Raw genomic sequence first — 17,624 nt, 5'->3', positions numbered from 1 at the left:
TTTTCCGTTTTAGAGGTCCGACCACGACGCGTCTATCATCCGGCACTAGGGATCAACGAAGATCTCATAATTCGTGAACTCTACTCTACTCTAGCCGTCGTGCGCTCAACATATAGAGCGCTCTCGTCCGCAACTAAAAGCTTTTTTTAATGAGGTGGCCTTTTTGAAGACCTCCATGCAATCCATGCCGTTCATCCATGAGCGCAGGCTTTATTCGGAGACTTTACAAGCCTTGTTATTGTAGGCCATCTGATCAATATGTTATTTAAATTATTATTATGAACATAGTCACTCTTATCGTCTAGGTCATCTTTCATAACACATCGAAAAGTTGATCCTTACAATGCTTTTTTAAGGATCAACTAAATGTTGTTTTGCAATTACCACATACTTACATAGCAATTTAAACTTGGTTACGTAAAGTAGAGCGCTTTGATTTGGAACTAAATACCTTAACATTGGACTGTCATGGGAGGTTGGTCGTCAAGTGCCTATTGAATTATTTCATTCAGAAACTTTTACGGGTTTATAGAGTATCAAGCAAGATTAAACCGCGTTTTAAGTTGATTGTTTTTAATAAATTCTTTACTACTTTACAACTTTAATACAGATATTATGTATATGTTTGCGAAAATATTGTAAAAAAGCTCCATTATTAACGGTATTTCTAATACTGCACTTTCGTGTCGATAGCAAACACATACTAACATCTAGTGTAATTTATTTAAACATAAAGGTACAAATATTTTACATACACAAAATTAATGGAAAGTTAAAAACAAAAAGTTTCAATTTGAAATATCACTATTAAAGTAAAACACCAATAAAAACAAACAGTAGTCCACGCAAGCCACAGGGGCATACAGCAATCAAACAAACGTAGTTAACTTTAATTGCTTAACCAATTATCAGGAGGCGTCAATTACGTGGTGTGAACTGCCATAACATGTTTTGTTGCTAAAAGTCTAGGGTTGATTTAATTGACTTGCCTTTACCGGTTTGCCGCGAATTCGTTTTTACGGCAATTTTTCATTTGATATGCAGTCGTTGAAAAGAGAGCCGTTCCACATTTTGTAGTGCGTTGTGTCTTTTCCACAACCACAACAGTTTAACTTTATTCGGTGGTGACAGGCATCCGAAAATTTCACAAACGTTTCCGTTAATCATGTTGCCAAGATATAATATAAATATAAATTAAATTTGTAGTTACACCATATTTTCGTTGGGGTTTTTCAGACATTTCTAGTCGCTACAATGTTGTCTTGTACAGTTAAGTGGCTAAGATACCAACATCATCAGGTCAGTTAGGCTACTTCGGTTTGGGCTGATTTTAAAAACAAAATTAGTATCAACTAGTATTTATGTAGGTCCATAAATGCTATTTTCTATATTTTGTAACACCCCCAAAAATATGCAGGTTATAAAAAGGTTTTACAGACATTTTTATTGCTAGATTCATTGCTAAGAGCTAACTTGTTATATCACGAAAGTGCAGCTCTCGACAGGAGGAGAGTTCAACATATAAAACTCTAATAAATAACGAATGTAAGCATTATTGGCTTCAATTTTTTTGGAACTTTTAATGAAAGACCTTATATTGATTTAATCCGAGAATTTAATTGAAAGAGTTGTTTATTTTAATTGTCTTACAATTAAAGTGCACCATGCTCTACATAAAATAACACAAATGTGTGAGAAGTAATAACGTAAAGTTGTTTTTGAAATTTGTATTCTAAGAAATATTTAAATTACAATATTTCCATGGCGATCATTTATGACAGATGGAATTAAAACAAAACTTTACCATAATGGTTAAAATTTTAGTTACTGCTTGCCCATGTAGTCCGGGTGATCCCAGGTGTCAGGCAACCGGATTGGTGGTTTATACATCCACGATGAATATATTTCTAGTTGACAGTCAGGCCTGTGGAAAAGTAAATAAGTTATCCACATGTACGTTGAGTATAACGACAGAGTTTACGTAACATGTCCTTTTCACAAGCTGCTCTACATTTTCTTTACAAAATCACTGCGGAGCCGAGCGAGGCGGCAATTATTTTTATAGTGCGAGCTTTTCACGTAGATTACTAACGTACTTCCTAGAGCCTTCTATACGAAACATTTTCAATTAAGATTTAGGATTGAAGCCTTTAAATTATAAACTTTGCGACATCCTTTGGTTGGATCTTAAATAATCTTAATATTTATGTCATATTTGTGCGCACATTACAGATGAACTAATATTTTAATATTCTCTGTGGTTTTTTATTACATATTGTTATTGAAGCATTACAATAATACTGGTTTATTCGATAGCAACTAGAGATTTTTACTTTCTTTCTAGACAAGGTGACCGTCCCCTTCATTTATTCATATCGTAGTTGTAGAAAAATAAGATAGATAAGGAATCGTTCATTTAGAATTCAAAGGGATTAAAGAAAGGCTAACCTGCTTGCGAGCCATCCTATGACTCCAGTGGACGTGATCGGCACTGGTTTCAGACTCTTCGTGTCTTCAGCCTTGACGGCTACTTGAGGCAGATTTGCGGCTGCTTCGCGACGAATAGCATTTGCCTTATCCAACGCTTCTCTGAATACATCAAGAACACTTGTCTGTATCGACTTCTGTCAAGGCTAGGTCACAAAGTGGTCGATAAAGTTATCGAGCAAGTGCTGCTAGGGGTATGCTCACTTTGGTTTTCTAAATACGTCCGACATACGCCATAAACACACATGTTATTGATTGAATGTCTGCACTATTACATTAGTTAGATAAGTAAACAAGTCGAGCTTTTAAAATTATGATTCCTGCTTCTTAAAGTCATACAAGTTCAACATTTTAACGAAGTTTTCGTTTGTTTGAGAGTTTTGTTCGTGAACTGGGATTGGTCGTGTTCGACATTGGTTTCGCACGAAACTCCAGTGCTCACGATAAATTTGATCCCCGTGGCGAATTCTGCCGCTTTGAAGCAGCGCTGACGTCAGAAACCGTGCTACTGCACTAACAGTTGTACGACACTGTTTATAGTACAACTGTACGAATCAAAGCGACCGAACACAATATTGGCGAGGTTTTAGACTATAGCGCACCTAATCCACTTCGATTTGGAATATGGCTTATAGAAATATCTATAAACGTATAGTCAGTTCATCGATTATTTTGTTCACTTCTTTTATTCAAAACAAAATAATCAAGTAAAAACGTTAACTTAAAAATTAAGAAATGAATACGATATGAAAAGAACGATTATGTTATATGCTTTGGTTCAAAGTACAATATTATTAATCATCATGTAATTAAGTGTAATCAATCAAAGTAATTGACCACATATATAAAGTGTCCATTATTAAAAGGTACTGTCATTTTTTGAAGTTTATCGAACATATAATATGATAAAACTAATTTGGACAAAATAATTATGATTTTAAGTTTCGAAAAAGGTTATCAATATCAATTGATTTTAATATCTTCAATGGGGTTGTAACTGTTGTACCAGAACGAACGAACAACTGTAGAACGCTGAAACTCTTACTTTGAACCCCAGAATGCAGTCGTTAACATGACGACTTAGACTGATTTAGTGCTTATAGAGTAAACTACTAAACATAATGGCAACGACTTACTGAGAATAGTCGCGCTACGCATGGCCTATCCCAAAGTAACTTGTTAATTTGTTGTTAAAAAAGATGTTACTCTAAAATCGATATAAGTTTCAGTTTTCTGAACTCTTTAGATGATTGCTAGATGTCACTTAGTGTGTTCTACTCACTGGCTCTCCTCAAGCAGCCAACTCCATCGTTCAAACCACTGCTTCCTGCAGTTTTCCATTTTCTTCAACTGAGCTCGCATTTGGAACGCCTCCGTGTTGGGGTCGAACTTAAGATGCTTCCCTTCAATCGCCATTGTTCCTGCAAAAACAATTCTAGAAATAGCGGTCAAACTATAAAATGAGGTTCTATCTATAAAAGGAAAATAACATATGATCTCACTGTAGGAGCAAAACAAGGTAGTAATCGGGCGATATCTGGCACCCGGCCAACACAACGTCTTTGTTCCAGTGATGACGTTTGGTTTTATTGGGAAACCTAAGAGATGTGAGAAGAGAGTCTCTTGTCTAAAAACTAGACAACTAAGCAATAAATAGCTTGATACATTTTCTAAAAAAATATGTTTATTAACAAAGAGAGTCCACATGTGTCCAATTATGAAAATAATTCCAATTAACCACAATAAATTAATACTTTGTTTGTTAAAAGAGTTTTAGATAAGTTAGTTAAAAGTTAATTGAAAACCAGCTTGAGTAAAGTACTATTAGATTGAAATAACAATTAGTTAGTCATCGGCACGATTGCACAGTCAATTTAATATGAGGATATTGGAATAAACTCTTCATCACCGTGGGATGGGGAGCAGTGAAATAATTAACTGATTGCATGGCCATTACTGTAATCAAACACTTAGGAAAATATGAAATGTGGGAAATGTGTTATTATGCAAACACTCCGCTCCAGTTGAATTACGGTAGCTGCATTGTTTGACGTTTCAAATTAATTACCATGATGTTTTATCGAAGATAAAAATTAAATAAAACTTGCAACCAGTTAACATTAAAAATATTGGTCAGACGACATATTAATGTTTGAATTATACGAACATGACTTACATAATTGTGTGCAACGAACCAAAGAATGCTAGAGGCTAAAGGCTAGAGTCAGTTATAACTAAAGTGGGGCAAGCTTAACCAAGAATGTTAAGTAGCTCCTTGGCCGTGGATCCGGAACTAAATTGAACGTAAAAACTACGTGACTGTAGTGTCGTCATCTTGTCTGTACAAAAGGATCTTTTTAGAAAGTTTTATCATTTTGGACATACTGTAGTTGCAGTATCTACCATACCCATCAAAATTACTCACATTAATAGTGTCTGATACCATTTTACTGGCCTGTTGGTCTAGTGGTTAGTGGCACTAACTGCTACACTCGATAAACACACACGATGAGCTTGATCATTTTTCTGTTTGAGTGTAATTTATCTATATTATGTATGTATTAAATGTAATATAGGTAAGCTTTTGGCGTTGTGTGCAACATGTGGAATATTATTGTATTTAGTATAAAGTATATCAAAATTTGTTTAACTACTGTAGTAAAACATACATACTGCAATTTCCTTGTACCAAAAATATGTAAACAATAAAAATATGAATAAACTGTTTGTACTTCGCTCCGTATCACTGACAGTTAGAAAAAAATATATAACGGCAAATCAAAAGGAGGAAGAACATAGATTACAAAATTTAAACAGGTTTTAACACAGAGATCATTTTATTTTATGAATTAATAAGTTTATAACAATCTATAGATCGATTTTTTCTTACTTGACATTCTTTATTCTTCTTATTATTTAAATTCAAATATTTTTATCAATGTAGAGTTGATAATCGTCTTAACAGTTTATGTTGTTTGATTAAGTATAGAAAAGTCTTTCTTATGAATTTGGGTTCTATGATTTAAATTCTTATTTTATTAGTTGCATGTGCATGCCCAGGCATGCACATTACTTTTTATAGCCTGTGTTTTACGAAACATATAAAGTTGTAATTTATCCTTAGCAATCTTATATTTAATTCATCACTACATTAAAAGTTGATGTCTGGACATCAACCCCTGTTTAAATGCTATCTAAGTTGAACATCTTTACAACAGTTTTCATATTATTATACTGAGTTGTCAGCAAAACAAGTGACATGCCACTTCGCATTCCAACTTCCGAGTAAATAACTGTAAATTAAGTTTTAGTGTTCAGATACATACCGTCAGTCGCAATTTCGCACGGTGCCGTACAAGAGGAACGACCTCCGTTTACCTACGTACCATTTTTTTCTGAGCCTGATAAACAAAACAATGTCACTGTCAAGGAAATGTCAGTTAGTGCCAGTCAAAAAGGTGGAACAGGCTTTGTGTCGGATATCAAAAAAATCGGATTTTATCTCGATAACTGTAACGATATCGGAGGCCATGAACAAAGCAAGACAATTTCCTACAAGTTTGGTACATCGCTGATAGTAATATTGATATGACTTTCACTGCACAATGTAAGACAGTGACACCAATCCAAGGTACGTTATTGTATGCGATAGATACCTACTTATTATAAAAGCGAAGTATTTTAATTGTTATACATAACTGTACCCGTCACGTATAACAAGAAATTTGAAATTGAGACTTCTGCGACGTATACTTGCACGTTGTAGGCACAGTGGACGTAATTAGAGCTTTAGAGAGCAGGTTGTACTTGCAGTAGCCGTAGGATTTCTATAGGTAAAATAGAAAAGTATCTGGTCACCTGATCAGAGGGTCAGCCGAATAGCCGAGTGGTTGAGGTAACCACAGGAAACCCACTGTCCGTGACGTGTTGCGGGTTCGGTCCCCGCGTGGGATAAGCATTTGTGTGATCCACGAATGCTTGTCCTGAGTTTAGTGTATTTTTTGTACGTTGGAATGTTTGTGAAACCCCGCAACACGCGGGAGTTGTTCTTTACCTAGTGAAGAAAACAATGAATTATGAACATAAGGATTCAAATTAAAATTTTGTGAACCAAATATATCAAAGCACGAGTTAGAATACAAAACCAACGCCGGAAAGTTTTTCAAACAAATTTCTCAACTCTTTTTTGTCATTCCCATGTCAAAAAGATTGTGAATGCTCTACGAGACATGAATGATGATTATAGTGATTGTACAGTATACAACGATTTTGATCACCGGTATCTTTCGCTCTGCATTATTTTTTTGCAAGCGCTCGCTACTCAAATCTTTGTCATGATACAAAGGCAACTTCAGCTGCCGAATACTCGCTGAATATATTCACGTACAAAAATTTAAGATCATTCTATGTGAATTTGATTCATAAAGTTCATAAAGGTCAAATATCCAAAATTTTGCATCACCGAGTACGTCTCTGTGATCAATTCTTGAAAAAATGTGCTCGAGTTAGATCGAGATAGCAAACTGAGTGCAACAAAAACTGAGGTATTTTGTACCATGCTCTAAACTGATCCTACTTATTCAAATTTACGGTAGTATTTTCAACACATTTTTTTTCGCTATATAAAGCTACAATTTTTACACTACATGCTACTACGGACACACTTTAATAATAGCACCTTTGCAAGCCACGCCGCTATCGGCGTGAACCGCCCTCCTATTTGTAAATTAATGTACTACAATTATTTTATTTTTGTAGGGTGTCGTTCGGGAGCTCAAAGGGGTCGATGGTGGAGACCCTAATTTACGAGAGTCCCCTACAAGAGGAGCCGGAAAGCAGCCCGCCGCCGAAAGTGCAGGAGACGGCGTTCCCCTACACACCCGTCGAAGACGAGTACGTTTTGTTCATTTGAGTATGTTAATTATTCATTTTGTTTCGATTTCATGCGAATTTTGCCATTTATTTTTCATTTATTCAGTTATCTCTCCCTAAAGTGGTAATACTTGGCGTCGATATATCAATTTTCAATATTTTATCGCATTTAGGATTGATGGACTAATTTTTATTTTCTATGATTTTTACTATGCCTTGGCAACATTATGGGTAATAGGTTGGTAAAACAATAGCAATACTATAGTATAGATAATACTCGATTCTCGAATGCATTGGTCTAATAGGTAAGTCCAAATGAACAGAGCATGCGCTAATTAAGGGCAACAATTGACCGAAATACTTACGCCATAAAGGTAATTACGCACTACACGTACAAACTCGATATGAATCAACAAATTTCTAAACTAGTAACTAAACTGTTAGGTTTAATTTGATTAAATAACAGCTATTAGTAAAGAGTATTAATGTGCTCTAGATTTTGTCGGCTATGGTTTTGACACGCAAAATTGAACAAGCCGGTTCTAAATTCTATATCGCTCCTAATGTTCCATAGACAAAACGCATCCGTGTGCATAGAACAGCATACGCAGGCCCCCTCCTGTTTTCCGCAATCAATAAAGAGCATCGAGAACATCTCCCCTCTTTATTTTCTTTACGTAACTAACAGGCTATCTGTGTGAACACTGTGAACGATCTCGTCACTAGACATTATCGGTATAGGGGATCTATTATTTTGTTAAGTTGGTTTGGTTTAGAAGACTGTAATTGTTATTTATTGTAAACAGTTTCCTTGACCGTTGCTACAAACGGGTTTTCGGATCAATATAAAAGACAGATAAATTGATACCGAACTATTAATTTGAATTCATGCCCATGACCATAACTCGTATTAATATTGAATTTTAGTTCTCGAACATCTACAGGAAAATTAAAGTCCCAACAGTGCATTAATTTTCATAATAGAGCGCCGATAACTACCTAGTAGCTTCCTGACCTATTTAATTGAACATCATCAGTAAGGTCAGTGTTGTTGTTTTTAGCAGAGACTAGCTACTTAGGCACGTTACATGAACATGTAGGTATTTACCAAATGATTTTTTGGAAAGAGTAGGTAAACCTTCTAAGTCCTTACTCACTCATTTAAACCCATTCTTACAGAAAATAGGAAACTAAATAATTTGAAATTTTGTATTGATAGGATCAAGGTAAACGAAAAGATAATAAGAATTACACGAATAAATGTAACCTTCTAATTAAATAGGCAGTCGTTAAAAGTAAAATTTAATGTGTATAGGTAGATTAGGTAGGGTTCCCTACTTGGTGTAGACACCAACTATTTAACCTTTTCAATTGCATAAATAAATAATAACTATCGGAACAATACCAATTGGTGGATGTTATTCATTGACGTTAGCCGGCAAACGTAACTCATGATTAAAAAGGGGAAAACAGTTTCGTTCTTCAAGCGATTCAATTTAAAAGTAGCGCCATCTGTTGGCAAGCGCTCTTTGCTAATTATATCTTGAAAAGGTAAATTTCACAGTGATTTAACTCACTCAAATTACATTATTAATATCGAAACAAAATAATCAATGTTTGAATAAAGTATTACTGAAAAAAACATTCCATGTTCAGCAATAATGTCTCGTTAAAATGTTATCGTGAACGCCAACGCATTACGTCACTGAGCGAGCGGGCTGCGTGCTCCGCTCGCTTCGTTCCGTTCCATTCCATTCGCCACGGAGCCGCGCGCGACTTCCGAGATCGATGTAGTGGGAAACATTTTTGTGAAGCGTCGAATGGACCAAACCCTACAGCGCCAATTGCGCCGATGTTTTTATTAATTTGTTTTAAGGAAGTCACATAAATAGTTATAGTGATATATTAGACAGTATAACGTGAACAGTGTTTCAATTAGTGAGTGGTGACTATCAAGGTATGTTATTTACAATAATCACGTCATATTTGTTGTGTTTCAAACTGGGTGTTCACTGTTCACTTACCGATGGTTTCTAGAATTTACATTTTGATTAGAGAAAATGTAATTTTTAATAGATTGTAATGGTGCTGTCGATTTCTAATAATTTAGCGATTATGTCAGAAGCTATGTTATTTTGTCTTTTCATAATCTGCGAGATTTGTGCGGATAATTCGGTCGCAATGACGTCATGAGTACTGATTTATAAACATAAAACGACTTTCGGTGCCATCCAGCAGTCGGGAACACAAGGTCATTACTCAGCGCGTACCTACATGTAGTAAACATGCACTGGCAATAGTTTTAAAAGCTCTATTTTTAATGACACTATCAGCGACCGACTCCATTCATAGCGGGCCCGCCCTATGCCGCCTCGAGGTTACACCAGATCATCACTAACGATATTACTGACGTACCAATTATACGTAATTTCTCATACACCTTGTTATAATTTTATATCAACTGTCTGTCACCCAATCTAATCATTAGGACATACCTTATTGACAGTTATGTCAATATTGTAAACATCTTTGTACATTAGACATAATACTATTTTAAACTATGACACAACTTAAGTCACAACACAAGTCAAATATTAATGTGTGGAGTCAGTCTTAAATTAATAAAAAACAATTGTAAGAGTATATGGGTAACTAGGTCTTAGCCTGGTTAAGCCCCACCCTATATGCCAGAAAGTCAGTTGCATGTCAATATGTAGGGCTGCATTGGGTGTGACCTACATTGTGCAGTATAATATACTGATGTCCAATTAAGTCACAGTGATGTTTGGCCATGTGAATTGAAACCTGTTTGGTATAGACAGAGTTTGATTCTATTTAAAGTTGGCCAATTGTCTACTGATCAGTATAAAATTACTTACTCACTTCAAACAAACATTTTGTGGAATGCTATTAGTAATCAAGGCCATTCATGGCAACTGTTAGAATATTCAACAAATTCTTTCATACAAGATCAATCAATTTACATTTAGCGAATCCAACTTCAGTGACCATGCAGAGTTGGTATTATTAAAACAATTTTATAAATAACAAGAGTGAGAGTAAATGTATAATTAGAATCTGATTCATAAAGAATTTGTTTGTTTATGTGTTTGACATGTTGTGTTACTTACATGGCAGTTGTGTGAGTTTGGTTTACATAGTATGTAACCTTGGGACAGTGTCAATTAAGCAGTGCGAAGATATTTTCTATTTTTACCATCTGCTGAATCATGTTGTTAGGAAAATTGTATGATGTCAGTATTTAGACATGTTCATGGTATTATGAATGGTGCTTCCATATAATATCTGTTGCTCGCTGAAATCAACTCATTGTCATTTCCAGAAAAGCAGTCTTAAAATTAATACTATAGAATCAAGTTTTACTATACAAGTTTTTGTCGAAATTGAAAGTGTATGATGTCATATTAAGTTGGTGAGAAATTGTTTATTTGGGCGTGACTTTGAGATTTTATAATATTGTTCATCTTCTCAAAGTGAATTATGCTATTTTATTATCGCATAAAACCCATTTCACATCTAAGATTAGTTAAATTATGTCACAGCCAATTAAATGCAGCCATCTTAATAAAACTCAAATTCATCTATTTAACAAGTCAAAATGTTAAGTATGTGCTCAAGATTGGAGTTAAATAGCATGTGGGTGTTGGGTATAGTCATCTACTAATAAAAGAGGTACCATAATTGAGTCACCTTCAATGCCAGTGTCCTAGCTATGCGAATATATTCATGACATATTGCAAGGCAAATGTTGCTTAGCTAAAGTATAAATTGTGAATGAAATTATACTTTCAATTCTTGCGATCTAGATTATGGCTGAGCTCAATATGTCAATTGATTCATCATTTGTAGCTGGGTATATGAAACCTACATAATGATGAAACATATGGTGGTCTTTCAATAAGAAGAAGTATTTCAAAAGATATACTATGTATTCTGATCAACAACTCAGTTAGAATTAGTTCAAAATTTCTGTTGTTGCTGTGCGTACTATAGTGTTATTGAATTTTATTAATGCATTTGTTCTTAAATATAAAAAAGATAGTAGTCATTCGAAACAAAAGCATTCCATATCATTAATTACATATGCATTATAACTTTGCTGCTGAATGACAAAATTACATAACCTTGGAAAAAACCCAGAAAACTTGCAAGCGTATTCCTAGATGATGTATTTTTTTATTTATGAGATAATCATACAGCTTTATCAATATACAACAGTTTTCTACTGCTTCCCCTGCATATTTTCCCGAAATTTTATAATCATATAACATTGGTCTATTGAAAGTAAATTATTTACCAATACTGTAGCCTATTTTGATACCTATTCACTTAAAAAAGGTAAGAAATGACTCAATAAAAGTATAGAGCTGAAAATGTTTTATACAACAAAAGTATTTTAAAGTTACCGTTATCTAAGCTTTTAAACTGAATTTTAAATTTATTTGACTATTTATGTCATGATAGTGTGCTTGCGTTTTAGTATGATTGTATTGGAGTATTGAAGGTTTGCTCGATGTTTTCAGTTCGGAGCGCTCTAAGGTTCGCGTGTCATTCTACCAAGGGGCACGGCCGCAGTGCTTGTCCCCTCCGCCGCCGATCCCGCAGACAGATTCCCACGTTCTGTACGCGGCCCTGCTCTCCGCCGCCGCTAACGCAGACATGGCGGATCACACAATGTATAACAGACAGATCAGGTAAATACACGTTTTGTTGCCACCTTGCCGCCACTTAAGCACAACCCGACATGCTTGTAATAACCATTTGTTCTGCTTTCATTTCCATTCCAATCATGAACGACGAGTATTGATTAGTGTTATCGGAATTCTTCTAATACTTATAAATCGTTTTATTAATTTCATTCTAATGATAAAAATGCACTGTAAATTATTGCGGAATGTCGTAATTAAAACATAGGTAAGTGAATATTCAGCTACATGGATATCAAATTTATTAGAGATGCGCCGAATAACTTTTCGGTATTCGGTATTCGGCGTATTCGGCAATTTTTTCACTATTCGTATTCGGCCGAATTATTCGGTTTGGTGCCGAATATATTCGGTTCTTTTTTTCCGCCACATAACCCGATGTAGAACTGAAAGATATAACTTATGCTGGTCTAAGTTGATTAAATTTGTTGAATTCAAAAATACTTTAACTCAGTGTTTATTTTTAACCGAAAATCAACATATTTATTTCTTAAACAACAACATTTTACAACAACTTTCTAGTTAATATTTATTTTAGTTTTAAAAACGTTTTAATCAGTCTTTAATCATAAATTATACTTTTAGACCTCCAAACAAAATATTTCAACCATAGAACAAGATAATAATCCCTACTATAATATTATAAATGCGAAAGTAACTCTGTCTGTCTGTCTGTTACGCTTTCACGTCTAAACCACGAGAGATAGAGTTGACCTTGAGAAAGAACATAGGATAGTTTTTATCCCGGACTTTTGAAGAGTTCTCTTGGAAACGCGATATAAGCGACATCGACGCGGGCGAAGCCGTGGGCGAAAAGCTAGTAATATTTATTTCTGAAACCTAACAGTTAAAAAACTTACAAAAAATTATTTTATTTAAATGTTTGATCTTGCTGGCGGCAAGTAAGGATATGTTGAAACCTGTTTACTAATAAATTAAAATAAAATAAATTGTAATAAAATTTTGAGCCGAATAGTTCGGCCGAATATTCGGTTCGGTAAACTTTAAACCGAATAGTATTCGGCATTCGGTTATTCGGTGAAACCACTATTCGGCGCATCTCTAAAATTTATTAAACCACAATAACCAGATGATATTGTAAATGCTCTTAAATCTTGATGGGTGTATCTTTAAGGATGTTTTACTTCAAAAATAAACATTTATCCTGCTTGGCTAGATACACCATTCATAGGTTAGCTCAGTAATATTTTGGAACATTATGTCTTGATGAAATCAGATGTAAAAACAAGTAAATCGGTCTTTAATCGTCCTCTCAATTAATGACCAACTATGCTATAATCTTTAAAACTTTGACCTCAACAAATACCAATTGTTCAAAAATGAAACTCATTATATACTCATTGTATAGAGCTGCACCGCTAGATCACCAAGGAAGGATCGACCAAGCTGTGCTGGTTGCTACATTACTAAAACAAGTAATAGGCAAACAAATAATTGTAAAAATTATAAATTCTTGCAGCACACGCGATCGTAACATTCAGCATAATGACATGAATTATTTGACTAAAAACTTCGTATCTACCGAGCCATGCTTTAAAATTAAGTTGGTACGATTTGTACGAAATTACAAAAAGCAGATTCATTGATTACATTAAATTTTACGCCCGTGTGCACTCGGCCGCTGAACAGTTTATTGATAATTATAATTTGTAGGAAATGTATTGTGATGTGTTGTCCATCACTCTTTGACTGACATATTTATTGGTGTTTTACGTAATGTTGTAAAGTAATGAGTGAACTCAATAGGTAACAAAAGCATGTAAATGCTTGCTTATATAAAGCCGACAAATTAGGCAGGTACTATGTAATACTACTTTCTCATTACAAACTAAAGAATATCTCTTATCGATTCATTTGGACTAATCAACTATCAGATTTGAGTTTAAATGATAATTTTGCTGTAATAAATCATTATTAGCATATTTCGTCGAACATGTGTATGTAGTGAGTACAGTCAATATACAAGTAGCGATGCAGATAAGAGTCGCAAAGTGATAAACTTAATCTGTAGCGAATGCATTTACGTTATATGTTATCACAATCAGGAACCAAAACGGTTACCCGAATAACTTTATCAATCCGTTTATTTTCTTAAAGCTTACGTTTGGGTTGGGTTTAGCCTAGCCTATATCGTTAAAATTATTATTAAAAGTAATATAACTGCAGTTTTAAATGGTTTTCATGAAAGGGTTATTTGCTGTATTCATTAACATTGCATTGAAGACGTGTTTCGAGAGCCAATAATGTAATTCCCAGGGGCACGGTTGCGTCAGCCTGAACTCTCGTACTATAAGAATCTGACCTTTACTTAAACCATATTCAACACGACTTATGTTTACCTGATCGTCGAGAGTGATATTATTCACGTGTATTTTAAGAACTTCTGTTCAAACCATATCTGCTACTATCGGTGATCGGAGATATTGCGACTTAAATAACAAATACTTGATAAATAAATGTTAGCGAACCAACTATGTAATTTATTCACACTATTATTGTAGTATATACATAATAGACACAATACACACACGAGTGATGTCATCAGCTCCACACATGTTCATGCGAACGTGAACATCATTGTTGCAGCATTCGAACGAGTTTTAATGTATTTAGTAGGCTTACATACTTCAGGCTCGCCGTCTCATGCATGATGCATGGTACAAGATCAGAAAGTGAAGTTACACTTGAATAACTCTCACACTATTCAATTAACATTTCTGTTTTGAGATAGAAAAGATTAAGCGATGACAAAACATCTGTTTTATAAAATAGATCGTTAATTCGTTTTCATGGTTGAGCGCAAACTATACAGATAATTTGTAAGAACCATTCATGTGCAATTTGTCTAGTTCGTCTGAATTAGAATAAATGTACCGCATCTGCATTTGTATTGTAGGAAGGTAATCATGTTGCCATTGTTGTATGATGATCATATGGCACGCATCTGTTGAACAGTGTATTTTGCGTTTACAGTACGGAAAGCGGATGGGACAACCCGTTCCGTCCGGACGGCGATCTGAGCCGCGAGGCCGACGAGATCGTGTCGCTGATCAAAGGCGGGAAGCCGATCACCCCGACCCCGCCGCCGGCCGCCGTGCCGCAGCTGCCCGTCTGCGAAGAGAAGGAGGAGAAGACACAAGCGAATAACGTTAACGTAATACCATCTTCCTACTTTATTGCTAATTTATTTACGTCCGACAAAGATAGTATAATTATACATGCATATACATTATGTATCCTGAAATGCTGCACCGCTTCGGCATTTAATGTTCAAACTAAAAGTAGAGTGTAGCTGACATAATGATGATATCGTGTTTGTAACGCTTGCAGGCGAACGCTCCATCGTCGCCGGTGGGCAAGGCGGCGTCTCCGGTGCAGGGCAGCACGCCGAAGCCCATGAACGGCACGCAGAACGGCGGCGCGGGCGAGGCGCGCGCCGGGCCCGTGGAGGTGCAGCGCTCGCCGCCGCAGGAGCCGCAACAGCCCGAGCACGTCACCATCCGCAAGAAGCCCAAGTGCAAGTGCTGCGCCATACAGTAGGCGCCGCCCGCCGGACGCACTCGCTTCACACCGGTAACACGCTCTGCGCTATGCTTCGTACGGCGTACTGCCAACCTTGGTGTTTACTCGGTGCTAAGTATTTCATCTCAAACATGTCATTATGTTCATTGAAATATTTATACTACCATAGGTACTATTTACAAAACATAGGTTGATTGTACCTACTATTTACAAAATTCATTGCAAGTATGGCAGCTATTTTTATGTAACCTTTACATATTGTCGTGTTAGTTTCAGTGTTTCATTAATTACTATATAGATAGCAGTGTCATTGTATCTGTTATCTTAATTAATGTTTTTGATATGATTTTACGTACTAAGTTTTTATTAAACTTTATTAGGGTACAAACATTAAAGTATTTATTTTGTTTAGCTAGTCTGAGGAAATTGTAGTTTGAAATGTTGATTAGTTTTCAGGCTATTTAAATTATTGTTTTACCTTTAAAGACGAGTGTGCACTCTGTGCATGGAAGGCAAGAATGTATTTCGGTAATTCGTAGAGAATCTCAAAACTTATTGAGAGGAAGGAGAGAAAAGTAAAGCTCTATATCAAAACAAATCATCATAATGTTATTTCCAGGTTTGCTCATTTTAATCAATTGAATGATTCATAAAAATATCATGACTAAAAGTAATCGTTTATTTAAAAAATCTGTTACTTTAAGAGTTGACTATGTGTTGAGTAATATTAAAATACATAATTTAAATGTATATTTTTATATCTTTATTTATAAAAAAAGTATTATAAACCATACGAAGTGGATAAACCGTATCGAAGTTGTCATTGATGGTAGCTAATAGATGATTCGACAAATGTATTTTTTCCTGTTAATGTTATCCAAGAATACTATTGGCATCTACAACCAGTAAGTAGTTCGGGCAGATGTACAGATAAAACATTTGTGATTTGATTCCCGAACGTACTGCTCTGGAAAGAAGACCATATTGCGAGTGACAGACAGTCAAGAAACTCTGCTCTTTCTCTGATTATATGACACAAACAGAGAAAGGTTTGAATCTATAATATAGCAACGATTAAGGAAAAACAATTGCATTAAGGCAGGCAACATTAAGTCTCGTTTTTATTGCTTCAGAGACTCATCTTGTTTGAGAGCGAGTAACTGGAGGTCATTTGCCAATGGCGTTCGTGGGTGGCGTACGTAAATACCTATAGATTACGTGTAGCTAAATGTTATAACTGTTATATTATTAAAGTAGCCTCCTACATAATTCCACGCTTGCGTCCAGTAGTGTTGACACTCAACCTTTTTAGATGATGACGATATTGTGGTTACTGAGCAGACGATGAGATAATTTTAATGAGCCTATTTAAATTACATATTGAATTTCTTCTACAGAAACAACAAGACTGTATTTATTTGCTAATTATACTTGGCAGCGTAATGGATAACTGGTTAGTGAAAGTGGTGACTAGCTATTACTATACTAAATAAAAGGCTAAACGGCTTTATTGTTTTATAGTAGTCGCTGGCGGTAAAGTGTGACGGAGTCATATTTGTATACATGACGAATTTGAATAACTAAGGTAGTTTCTGCTGAGAAATAGAATTAAAATAAAATTATGTATATTACAAAGAGCATTTTTTTCTGATAAACCAAAAATTTAACGAAATTAAATCGACTTGTAATATAAATTACGAATGAAAGAACAACGGCGGCTGGATAACATTTCCAGAATGGTCATAGTTAGTAATGTGTATAAAATCGATAGGTTCCAAGAGGATAGAGTTTTTAAGGTAGCTAGAAGTAAATTAGTGAGGAAATAAGATATCTGCGTTATAAACTTTGTTACTAAACAGATAAATTATTTTTGACTTTTAGGTTTTCGTATTTAGTAGGTGAAGCTTAGGGGGTGCTGCTGCTGAACATCAGCGGTTCATTTTATCACAAGCGTATACTCGTAGAGGAATTCGTTGAGCTCTTGCCAACAGACCT

At 35.2% G+C, this 17,624-nt stretch overlaps 2 protein-coding genes across 6 annotated transcripts in view; one reads left to right on the top strand and one right to left on the bottom strand.

Annotated features, from left to right (window-relative positions):
* The window catches only part of LOC113498093 (nucleolar and coiled-body phosphoprotein 1), a 28,287-nt gene extending 11,023 nt beyond the window's left edge, over window positions 1-17,264 (top strand). For both annotated transcript variants that reach the window (XM_026878116.1, XM_026878050.1), the window contains 4 exons: window positions 7,246-7,380; window positions 11,904-12,074; window positions 15,081-15,261; window positions 15,438-17,264. In XM_026878116.1, the coding sequence (XP_026733917.1) occupies window positions 7,246-7,380; window positions 11,904-12,074; window positions 15,081-15,261; window positions 15,438-15,647 (697 nt within the window). In that variant the 3' untranslated portion in view covers window positions 15,648-17,264. The remainder of the gene's footprint in view (window positions 1-7,245; window positions 7,381-11,903; window positions 12,075-15,080; window positions 15,262-15,437) is intronic.
* LOC113498240 lies at window positions 1,598-6,431 on the bottom strand. Of its 4 annotated transcripts, none has more exons than XM_026878371.1 (4): window positions 5,814-6,431; window positions 3,770-3,908; window positions 2,449-2,589; window positions 1,598-1,924 (listed from the first exon to the last, which is right to left on the bottom strand). In XM_026878371.1, the coding sequence occupies exons 2-4, from the start codon at window positions 3,901-3,903 to the stop codon at window positions 1,825-1,827; spliced, it is 375 nt and encodes a 124-aa protein (XP_026734172.1). In that variant the 5' UTR covers window positions 3,904-3,908; window positions 5,814-6,431; the 3' UTR covers window positions 1,598-1,824. The 4 variants fall into 4 exon arrangements, with proteins under 4 accessions (XP_026734172.1, XP_026734092.1, XP_026734019.1 ...); XM_026878291.1 differs by lacking the exon at window positions 5,814-6,431 and adding an exon at window positions 5,157-5,346; XM_026878218.1 differs by lacking the exon at window positions 5,814-6,431 and adding an exon at window positions 5,161-5,346.
* Window positions 17,265-17,624: the final 360 nt, after the last annotated feature.

Source organism: Trichoplusia ni, chromosome 1, assembly GCF_003590095.1.
Source record: "Trichoplusia ni isolate ovarian cell line Hi5 chromosome 1, tn1, whole genome shotgun sequence".
Lineage (NCBI taxonomy): Eukaryota > Metazoa > Arthropoda > Insecta > Lepidoptera > Noctuidae > Trichoplusia > Trichoplusia ni.
The sequence above is the reverse complement of the archived record's forward strand: the minus strand, read 5'-3'. Positions and strand labels throughout refer to the sequence as shown.

Coding starts and splice junctions, on each gene's coding strand:
- LOC113498240 (XM_026878371.1), bottom strand. CDS start 3,903: ATGGCGATTGAAGGGAAGCATCTTAAGTTCGACCCCAACACGGAGGCG. Junction 2,590..3,769: donor TGGCTGCTTGAGGAGAGCCA/GTGAGTAGAACA, acceptor TGATGTATTCAG/AGAAGCGTTGGATAAGGCAA. Junction 1,925..2,448: donor ATAGGATGGCTCGCAAGCAG/GTTAGCCTTTCT, acceptor ACTTTTCCACAG/GCCTGACTGTCAACTAGAAA.